This window comes from Mizuhopecten yessoensis, unplaced genomic scaffold, assembly GCF_002113885.1.
Source record: "Mizuhopecten yessoensis strain PY_sf001 unplaced genomic scaffold, ASM211388v2 scaffold11133, whole genome shotgun sequence".
In the NCBI taxonomy this organism is placed as follows: domain Eukaryota; kingdom Metazoa; phylum Mollusca; class Bivalvia; order Pectinida; family Pectinidae; genus Mizuhopecten; species Mizuhopecten yessoensis.
Genome location: NW_018408896.1, coordinates 2,949,921 through 2,964,299, shown reverse-complemented (window position 1 = coordinate 2,964,299; position 14,379 = coordinate 2,949,921). Strand labels below are relative to the sequence as shown.

The following is a 14,379-nucleotide window of genomic DNA, read 5'->3' as shown; positions in this document are numbered from 1 at the left end:
AGACTGATTTATCAAACATGCATCTACCATCTAATTTAAAAATATTAATCAAAGTTTGACAATATGTGTGTTTAACAGACTTAGGTCTGAGAATGGTTAAGAAATGAAAAAGGCAAACTGATTTTGTGTGTTACAGGCAGAGGTGTTGGATGAGAATACACATACATCTAAACAGCACCAGGCCATGTTGGAACGGCACCAAGACAACTTTGTGGGGCGTAAAACAATGATCAAAGAAGGCCTCAAACAGTTACAATTTGTGCCCTCTGGAATTATGGGATTGGTTGGCAAACCTGGAAGTGGGAAATCAGCTGTCATGGTAACCATTTATATGATTATTTTTGTAGGGATTCCATTAACTGAGTTGAAAATATCAAAGATAATTTGCAAATATTTCTTAGGCAAATTTAATTTTACAGCCAGGGCTATTCCTCGTAACATGTATTACACAATGTTAGTAGAATACTCCCAGAGGATTCTGAAATGAGGTCATATATACGTTTCATACATATCTGTTGTTAAGGTTTCTTTACCTTGAATATAATATGAAGTTGACATAACAAGCATTTTGTCTGAAGAAAATTTCTGTTTTATTATATACTGGTAAACAAATTGCAAGCAAGATAGTGACTTGTGATGCTACAAACAAAAATCAATAGTTTTCATTAACTATTCTCTTATGAATTATTCTATATTTTAGCTCGAGTCTAGTAATATAAACACACCTGATGTTTTAATTAAGACTTCAGATATCTAACAAACATTTACACAGACAAATAAAAAAACAACTTTATACCAGTTCTTTTTCATTTGCAAATTCAAGTTTTTGCAAATAAATAAATTACTGTAAGAAAAAACATGGTACACTAAATACTAAACTGTAATGATTCACCATAGTTTTTTGTGTTTCAAGCGACATAACAATCCATTTTCTTTGTTGCTAGGCATCCCTAGTGCACGGTTACGTGGAGTCGGACATGTGTGACAGTGCCCTGTCCGTACTGACCCATGTAGTAGGAGCTGCTCCGGGTTCTACCAACATCCTGGCTACCCTCCGCCGTCTCGCTCACGAAGTCAAACGAAGATTTGGACTGGTCAAAGAGGTCCCTGAGGATTTCAAGTAAGCCTACTCTAACAACGGAAATGGTGACTCTAGCTAAAATGTACAGTGGAACCTGACTAATCCCAACGATGCATATAACAGAAGCTCTTCTTAACAGCTTAACTAGAAATAAAACAATCCATGCAGAATTACTGGTCCCTTTGGTGTCATTCCACTGACATATTTTGAAACAACACCAGGTTGATAATGGTCTTGCTAGCTGATGAGGTATCAAAGATCTATGGATACACTGTGGTGGTCAGTTTAGAGAGGTTTCATTGTACATAACCATTCTGTATAGAGTGAACTCTGAATATGCTGAAAACCTGTACCGACCAGACTTTCAGTTCAGTCACACTCTCTATTCTAAGCTTGAAGTTAGATGGAAATTACATTGTTGTTTTGACTTTAAAATAAAATTGTAAATATTTGAATGGAATTTGATATTTTTTTGGACAATGTAAGAAGCACATCCATTAAAATAGTACATGTATGTTCCAGGAACCTGAGTCAGGTGTTTGGTGAAATGTTGGAGGAGGCTGGTACCATGTGTGACTCACCCCTGCTGGTGTTTATCGATGGTATAGACATCATGGAAAGTGCCTACCAACCTGACAACCTGGAGTGGCTGCCATCGCCTGTACCTAAGGTATATAGAGGTTCCAGAGTGAGGGATGGTTATCTAACTTCTTTGGCAATGTTTACAAATAATCAAATTAATTAGAGTAGAGTAAACATGATAGCCATTCAGAGGCGATGAACAGGTCTCAATAATGAGGAATTGGTAACAGTTATGATGGGAAAATTTCAATTAGTATGCAGTACCGCAAAGGATCTTTAGCCCTTTGCCCCATACACTCATGTTTACAAGCTACCTGTTGTCTGTTGAATTAATTCTTTAATTAGTGAAAACCTTGATAAAATGCCACTTGTTTATATACAGTAAAACCTATGTATAATGCCACTTACTTCACTTTCCATCTCACTGCCAAACTATTTCAGGGTCCTCTTTTCCTTCTACATTGTTTTTTAAAGTCACCATTGATATACATGTATTGTCAAACCTCTTTATAATGTCAAAGTTTTGCTGCACAGGATAGGACAAAGTTTTACTGCACATACCAGTATTAACAAGACTTTACAAATGTATTCAACATCGCTGAATGGTGTAACATGGAGCATTTATCGTTACATGTTTACCTAATGGATTCCAGATGTATTACATAATGTGTTATATTTCAGAATGTTACATTCGTGCTGACTGTGCTGGATGCTGGAAAGTGTCACAAGTCTCTACAACGTCACAAAGGTAAAGAGGTCAGCGTCGGTGGTTTGGACATGTGGGACAAAGCTGACGTTGTCAGGACAACACTGGCCACCCACAGGAAGGCTCTTGATGAGGCACCCTTTAACAACCAGGTATGTCTATGTTGACATACTTATAAATGGACAAACTAGATTACTATCAAACCAATAGACAAAATTATCACTGTATGATGACAAAATTCTCACACTCAAAAAAAATAATCAACAGAAAGAATTATTGCACCAGAGGTTTGCGACCTTTCTGGTTACAGTTATATTTCATTGCTGTTACTCTCTGTTTTTAGCTGAAGCTGTTGCTGTCCAAGAAAGAAGCTTCTATGCCTTTGTTCCTGAAACTAGCTTGTGAGGAACTCCGGGTGTTTGGGGTGTTTGAACAGGTGAGCTGATACTACAGCACCTACTAGCATATTCATATCATAATTGTACAAATTTCCGTGTCTCTTAGTAAATGTGAAAAGTTTTAATTCTATATAGGTTCTTTAATGAGTTTCCATTAGAAAAGATCATTTTTATAGAAGTCTAGAAATTTCAATCTTCACAAGGCTCTGTAGAGTAAAAAGACAACTGTGGTAATTGAATGAAGAGAATGTTAACACTGTCTACAATACATTGTGTCTCTGTTGTAGGTGAGCAGCAAGCTGAAGTCCCTCCCACACACTGTACAACAGTTACTACAGGAAGTGCTCGCCCGCCTTGAGAACGACCTTGGCAAGGAAACTGTTGTCATGGCAATGTCTCTCCTCATCTGTGCAAGGGAAGGTGAGACATAAAGAAGCTGTATAATATTATTTGAGAGGATGAGAGCCTTGCATTTTGGAGTGAGGTTATAAAATCAACCTATATCTGCCTACTGGCCTACAAAGCTACACTAGCTATGAGGCAGGAAGGCTCAGAGAGTCCACCACTTCCTTCTGTCTAGATTCTATGATATTTTGCACAGTGTGTTATCAACCCTTACAGAAGCAGCAGCTATTTTTTTGAATTTATAATGATCATTATCTGAAATTTCACTTGAGACATATCAAAGTACTAAGTATTTTTGTTTTTTTTGCATAAATACTAACGATGACTTAGAAATAATTTTGTTAGAAAACAAGCTGGAAAGATGTATACTGTGTTGGGTTTTATGACAATATATTACTTAATAGGTGATTACATTATCAGGTTTGGATGCTGAGGAGCTACATGAGTTACTGAGCCTAAAGTCACTGCTGGGGAGCACAAAGATCAGTGTCCAGGGAGTGATCAATATCCATCTATCTCAGGAGGACCTGATACCTCCCCTCATCTTCTCCCAGGTTAAACGGTCACTGCAGACTTTCCTGAACCCACAGGACCGCTGGTATGTATCACAAATATGTTTGTTTCCTATAGGGTATCATATGGAATATATATATATATATATATATAGTTACAACCACTATATATACATATATATATGGAATTCATATATATATGGAATTCATATATATATATGGCAATTGGAATAAAGAATTTTTAATTGTAATTGTATCAAACAATTAATACCGTTTAGGGGTACTTGATTTTGGCATTCTTTATCATTATCTTTGAACATACATTCATTCATGTGTGCAGTTTGAAAATACTTTTTTTTTGTGTAAAATATACCATATACAAACAATTGATTTCTTCTATCATAAGTCTATCATTTGTGCAATATCTTGCTTTATAAAACTTGTATATATGGACCTGGGATCTACTTTCATATTACCTATATTTTACAGGAGCACCCGACTGAGTCTGGCCCATGCTGACATAGAGGTTGCAGTGAGACAGCGTTACCTCAGAGGGTCAGCAGCAGAACAAGAGTTTTCTCTACACAAACTTCTGGCTGGTAAGTAAACTTCAGACAAAAAATATTTGCCATTATTTTGCACTAAAACGTAATTTACAATCATTTATCATGCCCCCGCCATAAAATGGGGGGCCTATATAGTGTTGCCCATGTCCATCGCATATATCCCGTCCCATGATCAAAGTGGTTGTAACTATTTATAGAACATCAAACACTGAAACGAATTCCACATGGAGACCGGAGTATTCATGTCTTACAGACATTTTCTAGTTTTCCTTTAAACATCATGACCCATGCCAATTTGTCACAAAACAACAAATATTTCCCATTATATTCCAAAAAAATGTAATTTAGAAAAAAATATTTTCCTAAAAACATCAGGGCCTATGCAAATTTGTCACTGTACTGATAGAATGGTGGATAGAACTATTAACAATTTACAATGCTTTTGTATGCAATGTTTGCGAAAATTAATTATCAATGATAAATATTAAACTACAGCAGCTGGACTTATTTGTTGATATTGTTAATTATTTTCAGGTTATTTTTACCGGCATATTTGTTGAGATTGTTAATTATTTCAGGTTATTTTTACCAGCATATTTGTTGATATTGTTAATTATTTTCAGGTTATTTTTACCGGCAAGCTGACCCTGACAAAAGCCACAGTTTCCATGGTAAAAGTACCCGAGCCTACTGTGAACTACCCTATCACCTGGTAGGTCATACATGATGTGTCATTAAGAAAAACACAATTCTGGATCGATTTGTTAATCACACTCAATATGTATTAAACAACACAACTTGAAGGCAAACTCATTTATGAAAAAGAGATCCAGTTCGATTATAGAAGTCTTTTTGTATAAGAAACATTTTTTGTCACAAAATCCTTGCCCTCTGTTCCCTGTATAATTTCTGTAACGAGATACATATGATTCTTTCAGTCGTGTGCCGGAGAGTTTACTGAGTTGCAGGCTGTGCTGTGTGACATCAAATTCATCGACAGGAAAATCCAGCTTGGCCTTGGACCCAGACTGATGGATGACTTCCAGGTCAAAGGTAACATGAAAACACTTAGTCATGTGACCAAAAATTTACAAATCTAAATCTTTGATTACAACCATGAAATGAAATTTTAGATTTAGCATACAAAGCTAAGATGCATTAAAGATAACAACTTTTGTTCTAACACATTTGTTTCAGAAAAATATGTCAGATTTAGAAATTGTCTTTTATAAAGTATGATAAGTTACATGGTGAATTTTCCTGGATAATGGTGAGACCAGCCTCAGAGACCATCACCTGCTTATAAATCCCAGTTTAAGATTTCTCAAAGTGATATTTCAAATAGTGATATGTCTTTTCATTTTTTTCTGTCTATAAAGATTGTTGTTGCTTTCTAACTTAGGTCCTTGTATTGTAAACAGGTTTTACTGTGATAAGAATTTCTTACTTTTCCGTACATAAGGAAATAACTTTATATTTCAATCCACATATATGAATGATTGTTTGTGTGATAATGGATTTACAGTTTACTAAACAAGATCTGTAAATTCTGATTCGGTCGTGTTATGAGTTGAAATGTTGTAGCTTTACCCTGTTATTAATGTTTTGTTCAGCATTTGGAAACAAAGCCATGGACAGAGACCAGAACAAGATGGTGGTGTCGGATAATTTCCAGCAGTACAAGATGTTTGTATCTAGGAACATGCACATCCTGACCAGGTAAGTGGCCACTTAGTGCTTCATCACAATAATTTGTCTCATATACCATATACCGGGAAATATTCCCTGCAGTTGAATTTTTGCCTTTTTCACCCTCCGTAATGAGAGCAAATTTATTATGAGAGTGAACAGAAGTAAACAGCTTAATTAACATAGTAATTAAATGTAAAGGGTGAAATTAAGACTGGGCGAAAATTGATTTCATGGGCAAAGGGCGAAAGCAGTATGTCTGTCCGTCACATGTTCAAAGTTTCGTTACCAATAACGTGCAAATATTATTTCAGTAGTATTGTGATTACTTTATATGTACCTGTGTTTCATTATAAAACTACCTTGTTCGTAAAACACAGATGTCCTTTTTCTTTACACAGCTACCCCGGGTTGACATGGCAACAGGCTATCAACGAACCGTCCGACTCACTACCAGCCCAGCAGGCGGTTGATTTGTCCAGAGATGTTAAAGACAAACAGTACATTGAGTGGAACAACAAGCCTGCGACCAAGGATCCATGTTACCTCACCATGGACAATCTCCCACACGTAAGGTTCTAGATAATCTCCCAGTGGTGGTGCTGTGTGTATCATAAATGGGCTCCTTTTCAAATTAAACAGGGTCTTTCTGTTCAGTTATAATTATTGGGGGGAAAAGAGTCCACGGTAATTGTTAAAATGTTCCCATAGGTTATGTCCCAAAGTGTAACTTCTGTAAAACTATACCAACTCCAAAGGGTAGGTTTTATAAAGCTATACAATGTATTCGTTAGATGGTAAAATAGTTATTTCTGGGATGAAACATTTATTCAGGAAAATTTAAACTGCATGTGTCCCTAAAAAAAAAACTCTTCTAAAATATTTGTATGACAGTGAACCATGAACTGAATCTTGTGTAATGTGTTACAGCCGGTGATGTGTGTTGCCATCAGCCAGGACTGCCAGGACTTCGTGTGTGGAGGCCTTGACGGCATTGTACGACTGTATAACATGGGCACTGGCAAGGTAAGAAGATTATTTTAACTAATCCTTGTCATCTGTAAGGTCTAGAGTATTTACCAATTTTTGACTGTACCATTGTATTGGTAGGTGCAGATTTCACTTTTTGTGTCAAAGGCTACTTGTGTGCAACCTTTAAAAAAGCTCATAAATTAATTATAAAGATATTTGTTTGTTATGAGGTAGATATTGCTAAGATGAAGGTTTCCATTTTTGTTAAATGTATGAGATTTAAAAATAAAGAGCAGATACTGTATATAAGGGTTAGTGAGCATTGATTGTTGGAAAATATTAGAATACATGTATATACATCATATTTTACCGTCACGTGTCATATTTCCCTGTTACAAGTGATATAAAATCTGTATTGAACCATTGTTGTTGGTTATGGTGTTCCAGGAGGTACGTACTTACCGTGGCCACTCTGACGCTGTCTCTGGTGTGTGCTTCATCAGTAAGATGCTGCTCTGTAGCGCATCGTATGATACCACCCTCAGCATCTGGCATGTTGAGGATGGACACAGGTAAGTGACTACTGACTGCAGGGTTTAGTTTAATTTATGTTGTTTTACCATACATATGAATTGACCATGTTATTTCTTGTAACTTATAATTTTGATGTATATGAAATTGCATGTTGTGTTTACTTTGATTCATATGTAGAAGGAAACTAGACTAGATCCACCACTAGACATATGTACTAGGTAGCTAAGTAAGCAGGGTGTTCTTCTAGAGTCCAGAGATTTCAGGTTAATTTTTCCACTCCTATCACAATACACATGCTAAAGGTGCCACTGTGTATTTATTTGAGCTTGTCCTTTCCAGAGTTCACCTGCTGAAGGGTCACACTCGGCGCGTGAAAGCGTGTGCGGCAGACCCTGCCGGGAAACTGGTGGCCTCTGCCTCCTGGGACTGTACAGTGAAAGTGTGGGATACTTCCAAGGGATCTATATCCTGCTATCTCAATGTGGGCAGGTGAGAATCTCACAGGTGTAACGTTAATGTGGACTGATAAATTACAGGTTTCTTTGTCATCGTCAGAGACAAAATTGTTGTGTTGCCTTATATGGAACTGTATATATTTACTCTGATTGAAATATATATAAAATAATGGTTTAAAACACTGAAAAAGACCATGCCACTTGACTTTCTTTGCACGGATTATGTTCATGTATATTTTCTGTAGTAAATCAACAGTCACTGTTAGATATTGATTGGTTAACTTAAATGAATTAATTATTTGTATCCACAGCCCAGTGAACAGTGTATCCTTCCACCCTGAAGGTCAGCTCCTTGCGACAGGAAGTTGGGATGCCACCATCAAGGTCTGGGATGTGTTCCATAAAAAGCGGAAGGCAGTAAGTATTGGGCCCAAACTTTAGGAAAACTACATCAATAGCCACGTCCAATAGCTAAAGTTATATGAAAAACATTTTCATCGTGCTAGTAGATGTACAGCAGGGACAGTGAGAGGATGAAGTTTCCTAGTGTACTGTAAAACCCATTTAACTCAAACTTGTTGGAACCGCGAAAATAGTTACTATTTAATGTTTTAATTAGCTATTAAACATGATTTTGAGATCCTAAAGCATTTTATAGTTTTTTCACACATTACAGTAAAACTGTACAAAACCATATTTATATTCCAGATCTGATAACTTGTTTCAGTCATGATTCGATTGTTTATTTTTCTATGGGCACATAAGACATTTCGCAGGTTTTGGTTAAACGATATTTTAACCAGGTAATGTGTTAAAATTTGCCCGGTATATAGGGAAACAATTGGTTTGAAATAGGAGCTACATTTCATGTTATTTGGGTTTGATTCAGTGGAGTTGTATTGATTTTGTGTATCCACAGATACTGCGAGGCCACAGTACGTCAGTGAGAGACGTAGCGTACTCGCCTTCAGGACGCCACATTGCCTCAGCTTCTCTCGACGGTGACGTGAAGATCTGGGCAGCACAGAGTGGCAATCAGGTATGTCAATAATCCTAATACATGTAAGGCAAATAACATAAGATTTCAGCAAGTGTTAGAGTTACCTGTTGGAAAGTTGGTCCAATATTGTCATAAAGTCTCATAATTATGAACTTATTCTTTGTAACAAATTCAGAAGGTCAAACAATCTTTAATTCACAGGTCTTTACAATAAATAAAACCACAGTTGGGAGGAAAAATATACTTTTGAAGATTTAAGGGTGAAAATTTAATGTTTGATAATATTACTGTGTACAGTTACATTAAAGTAACTGCAACAATTAAGCTTGTTCCATGTTCAAAATTACCACCTACCATATTATATATTAACAAATATGTACTTGTTGTGTTTGATAGGTTGGTAGTATCCAGGGACACTCAGCCCCAATCAACAAGCTCATATACTCGCCCACTGGGAAGGAACTCATCACCGTTAGTGATGACCACAAGGTCAAGGTAGGTCATAGGTGAAGGTGGGGCATACAAAGCATACAAAGCTAAGATGCATTAAAGGTAACAACTTTTGTTCTAACACATTTGTTTCAGAAAAATATTTTATACTGGTCAGAGGTCAAACAGATAATACATTGTACAAGACAAATATGTTTTCACAATAACTTAACTGAACTGTGGAAATAAAACGTCAATCTAGTATTTAAAATAACATAGTGCTATTATTTTTATTTACACTACACATGCTAGGTATATAAGGAAACTTCTCAGTTTATACACAGTAAGAAGCAATGATATTTTTGATCGTATCACAGTGTGACATAACATCACACCTTTATTTGTATTTCCTAATGTGGGAGAGATCCAACTCAATGAAGCTTGTAGATTATACTTGCTAACTCATTCTAATAAATAGAATTGTAATCGTTGATAGGTGTGGTCAGGACACTTGGGTCTACCCACACTCAAGATTGGTGAGGAGGGAGGAGAACCCATTGTGGCCGTGAGATTTGACCCTGATTGTACTGTTGTTGCCCTTGGTTACCACTCGGGAACAGTAAAGGTGTTTGATGTGCTCTCAGGTAAGATAACATGATAATGTGAAACATTCTCCCAGTTTGATTTTGATTTGGCATGTTTTGTGAGAAAGTTGATTCTTCGTGTGCAAAACTGCTGTGATTTCAACTTTGATTTACAAGAATTTTGAGAAAAAATACAGAGAAATGCATAACTTTAATTTATTATAATAAATGGTAACTGTAGGTTTTTTTTATGTATTTCAAAAAACTGATTTAGCTTTGCATGCAACAAGGTAGTAGAGCTTGAGAGCACACAATGATGGAGACTATAATTATACATTACAGGATTTGAGCTGTGGGGCAGTCGTCTTCACAAGTCCAGAGTAAGGGGATTGTGTTATAGCCCTGATGGTGCCTACCTCCTCACTGGAGCAGACGACAATACAAGCAAGGTAAGTCTCGATATAACAAGGTATTATCTGTGATAAGTATAGATGTCCTAGGCTGTAGAAAGGAGGGGAAATTGATACAGGATTTGTCCAAGTTGTCATATCCATTTAACTTAGCACAGGCTTTTCATGCGTATACTCAACCCGCAGTCATGTTCAACCAGAGAAAGGAAGACCGTTTTATATATATCTCCATCATTAATATGACAGAACACATCTATTGGACGAGCATATTGATCCAAAATAATGCTCAGCACAAAATGTCTTTCATAGATATTACTGCCAGTGGGAAGTTTTTCCGGTTTGATTTGATAATTGACAAGGACACAGTGTTATAAACAGTTTTATGATGAGCATGTGGATGCACTCTCTAGCATAAAACTTCACTTCAAGTTCAGCAATAGCAATGTCTTTACATTCCTGATTTTTGTGACTGCAGTTAAACCATTTGTACAATGAATAACTCATCCACAATACCCCACAAACCATGAAAGTTTGTATTGAAAACAATGGTTTAACAACACAAAAGGAAGTACTCGTGTTTAATGTTTTACCATAGACTTCAACATTTTAAAGTAACAGCTGTTTTGAGAGCAGAAAATGTATAATATTGCTGATTGTTTTGCAGGTGGTAAATGCACATGATGGTAAACTGGTGAGCTCCATGGCGACTCACACACAACCAGTGCTGTGTGTGTCAGCAGCTAAAAACTACATCGCTACCGGCAGTGAGGACTGTCAATGTTGTGTGTTTCCTGCTGTCTGGGGTAGATCTGGCAAGAGGTACGGTATAGATCAGTGTAAAACATTAGTACCTGGTATGGTAATATAGGACATATGTGTCAAATGTTAAGGGTCGTGGGTAATTGATTTTAATTTCTTTTTCTTTTTTCTATTTGAAACGGAGATTGTTTCAACACAAACAACGGTCACCTATGTTGTGAAGAGATTTTAGGCTATAGAGACTTTCAAATAATAAACTTACAAACTTAAAATTATATGATGCAAAACTTTGAAGCAATAAAATCCATGTTGATATGAAATATTTGTAAATGAACAGCTCTAAGGAGTTGAAGTCGGTAGCTGGTCTGCTTGGACACACCGGAGCAGTGACTGCCTGTGTGTTCAGCCCCAATGAGAAAAGACTGGCAACAGCAAGTCGAGACATGGTGAGTTAACAAATATATTACTTCTAATTGATCAGTCATTTAATATGTATGTTTAAGTGAATATTGTAAAATCATTGTAGAGTTACCTCAGTAAGAGTGCAAAAACATAAAGTATAGTTTGAATACTTTAAATTGCCTTACTGAGACTGAGAGCTACTATTTGGTTTCAGTATCATTTCATTTTATTTTATACTGTGAATTGTGATATTTTGGATGTGGTAATTACTAGGTATCTACCTAAGGAACTGCCTCTATTTAGAAATCACGTTAAAGACAACTCTATTAAGAGAACTTCCAAATGAACCTCAAAGCCCAGTCTCAATCTGTGCAAACTGAAGTGTCATCAATGGGTTATAAATCCCTACACCTGTTTTATCCTCAGTCGGTGAAGATTTGGGAGCTGAGGATGAGTATCTTGGACTCCAGCTCTACCCCAATACAAGTTTTACATGACTGCCACAAAGACTGGGTGACCGGCTGTAGCTGGTTTGGAGATTTTCTGGTATGTACAGTAAACTATGAATTAGCAATATCACCAAAGTATTTATTTCCTTATACGTTATATATGTGGTTTACGTTAAAGAATAAATACTACACAGTAATTCTGTGATTGGTGTTAAAGTTATAAAGGATATATGCTTAATTTTGGGCTACCTGTGACATGTTACCTTAATAATCAATGAGTTAATGTATATTTGTGTAAATGGACACTGCACACAGTTAGTCAGGATTTACAGTATTGTTTTATACATGGCAAATGAAAATAGAAACGATGAGCAACAACACCACTGAATCCGGTACAAAATGTAATGTTTGATTTACATCCTACGTGCTGACATGTTTCATTGAAAAGGAGGCCGTCTTCAGAGCACAGTTACATGATGTTTTATACATGGTTTAAGTTTTTAAAAAAACGAAACAACAACAAAACAAAACCATGTTCACTATTGTAAAATCTACTAACTTATGTACACATTCCATATTTATGTTACCTGTTAATTCTTTCAGCCCTATACAACTTAGTAAACTCTACCATACATTGATCTGGATGAGTCCATTATGGTTTTCAGTGCGTGAAATGGTTAATAGAGCCCACAGGTGTTATTTATGCTACCTGTTAATGGAGCCCACAGGTGTTATTTATGCTACCTGTTTATAGAGCCCACAGCTGTTATTTATGCTACCTGGTGTTAATTATTCTGTATGTTTGTAGGTGACAGCCTCCAATGACTTCACTCTTAAAGTCTGGGATGTTAAGACCGGGGAGGAGAAACAGAAGATTACTGGTCACATGTCCTCAATATCATCGGTAGCCTACAAGGTGAGAGACAGATATGTTACTAAGTACAAAATAAGGGTCCTCTTCCAGCTATACTTAACTTGTATCTTTCCTAAACTTATAGCTATTCTTCCTTTTACCTATTCTTAACTCATTCAACCTTGAAATTTCATAAATAACTATTTCAACCTATGAATTGAAATCAATTGAATCAAATATGTCCTCAGGGTTGAATGAGTTAACTTATGAATATCCTTAACTTGTAGCAAACCTTGACTTATAACTATCCTTAACTTATAACCAACCTTAACTTATAACTATCCTTAACTTATAACTATCCTTAACTTATAACTTACCTTAACTTATAACTATCCTTAACTTTTAATCAGCTTAACTTGTAAATATATTTAGCTTTTACTATCCATAATTTCAAACAAAGAAATCAAAGTAACTTTCAGCAATCAATCTTAAAATTAAGGCATCTTTTTTGTTTACCCCAGCCTAAAAGGTCGTTGCCATTTCCTGATTGTACTGTGCTCCTTATCCAGTACTATTTTTGTTTACCCCAGCCTAAAAGATCGTTGCCATTTCCTGATTGTAATGTGCTCCTTATCCAGTACTATTTTTGTTTACCCCAGCCTAAAAGGTCGTTGCCATTTCCTGATTGTACTGTGCTCCTTATCCAGTACTATTTCTGTTTTCTTTGTTTCAGTACGGCTGTATTGTGTCCAGCTGTAATGACGGATCAGTCAAAGTGTGGTCACACAAGGGCGTCGAGATCACCACTCTACACTCCCACCAGAGGGCAGCACACGCCTGTGACCTCTACGTCAGAGTGTCTGAAGTCGACAGAGTCAATGTTCAAGGTCTGTTGTTTCTTTATTGTCTTGAATAATTCTTTAATACTGACACGTAATCAGATTCTCTCCGACACGTAATCAGATTCTCTCCGACACGTAATCAGATTCTCTGCAACTCCTTCATCACTGTATGTGAATGGAATGTCAGTTAATGATTGGCGATCAAATTGATGGATTTTTAAGTATCTGAAATATAATGTTTGTTATTATTGCATCATTTCATAAATGTTCAAAACAGATTAGAATTAACCAGGGCTGCATTCGTTTATCGTGATCTAAACGGTTGAACTGGTTAGACCAGAGTTGTTCGTTTATGAAATAAGGTCGGACCTAGTAATCTGATGCTGCTTTCAGGCGAGCCTTGACAAAGCCTTACAAGGCCTACATTAACATTAACACTCGCAGGTCCGCCAGGATTTATACCCGAAAATGTTACATTTAAAAACAAACAAACCGGTTGTTCCGCATAAACAAAGAGGCCCCTGTTTTTAATATGAAGACTTATTCCCCTGTCTTGTATTATTCAGATGAAATGAGTTGGAGTGCTGTAGTAGAGGCTGACGAATTGGAAGCAAAGACCCAAAAAACTCACAAACCTGCAGTGAATCTGGAGGAGGTTATTGTAGCCACATGTGGTGATGACGGCACCGCTGTACTGTGGAAACCTCTACAGGTATGCCTGATCAAAGCCTCTTCATATTACCATAAACAT

At 36.5% G+C, this 14,379-nt stretch overlaps 1 protein-coding gene across 1 annotated transcript in view; it reads left to right on the top strand.

Annotated features, from left to right (window-relative positions):
- Positions 1–14,379, top strand: part of LOC110466407 (telomerase protein component 1-like) — a 59,576-nt gene that overhangs the window by 32,648 nt on the left and 12,549 nt on the right. Inside the window, exons 23-48 of the mRNA XM_021522860.1 lie at positions 137–319; positions 945–1,120; positions 1,604–1,751; positions 2,345–2,521; positions 2,713–2,805; positions 3,055–3,187; positions 3,593–3,770; positions 4,174–4,283; positions 4,874–4,962; positions 5,189–5,303; positions 5,864–5,969; positions 6,341–6,509; positions 6,870–6,965; positions 7,359–7,483; positions 7,785–7,934; positions 8,212–8,317; positions 8,820–8,939; positions 9,297–9,395; positions 9,826–9,973; positions 10,256–10,362; positions 10,988–11,142; positions 11,420–11,528; positions 11,911–12,030; positions 12,742–12,849; positions 13,520–13,673; positions 14,195–14,340. Coding sequence (XP_021378535.1) covers positions 137–319; positions 945–1,120; positions 1,604–1,751; positions 2,345–2,521; positions 2,713–2,805; positions 3,055–3,187; positions 3,593–3,770; positions 4,174–4,283; positions 4,874–4,962; positions 5,189–5,303; positions 5,864–5,969; positions 6,341–6,509; positions 6,870–6,965; positions 7,359–7,483; positions 7,785–7,934; positions 8,212–8,317; positions 8,820–8,939; positions 9,297–9,395; positions 9,826–9,973; positions 10,256–10,362; positions 10,988–11,142; positions 11,420–11,528; positions 11,911–12,030; positions 12,742–12,849; positions 13,520–13,673; positions 14,195–14,340 — 3,420 coding nt within the window. The remainder of the gene's footprint in view (positions 1–136; positions 320–944; positions 1,121–1,603; positions 1,752–2,344; positions 2,522–2,712; positions 2,806–3,054; positions 3,188–3,592; positions 3,771–4,173; positions 4,284–4,873; positions 4,963–5,188; positions 5,304–5,863; positions 5,970–6,340; positions 6,510–6,869; positions 6,966–7,358; positions 7,484–7,784; positions 7,935–8,211; positions 8,318–8,819; positions 8,940–9,296; positions 9,396–9,825; positions 9,974–10,255; positions 10,363–10,987; positions 11,143–11,419; positions 11,529–11,910; positions 12,031–12,741; positions 12,850–13,519; positions 13,674–14,194; positions 14,341–14,379) is intronic.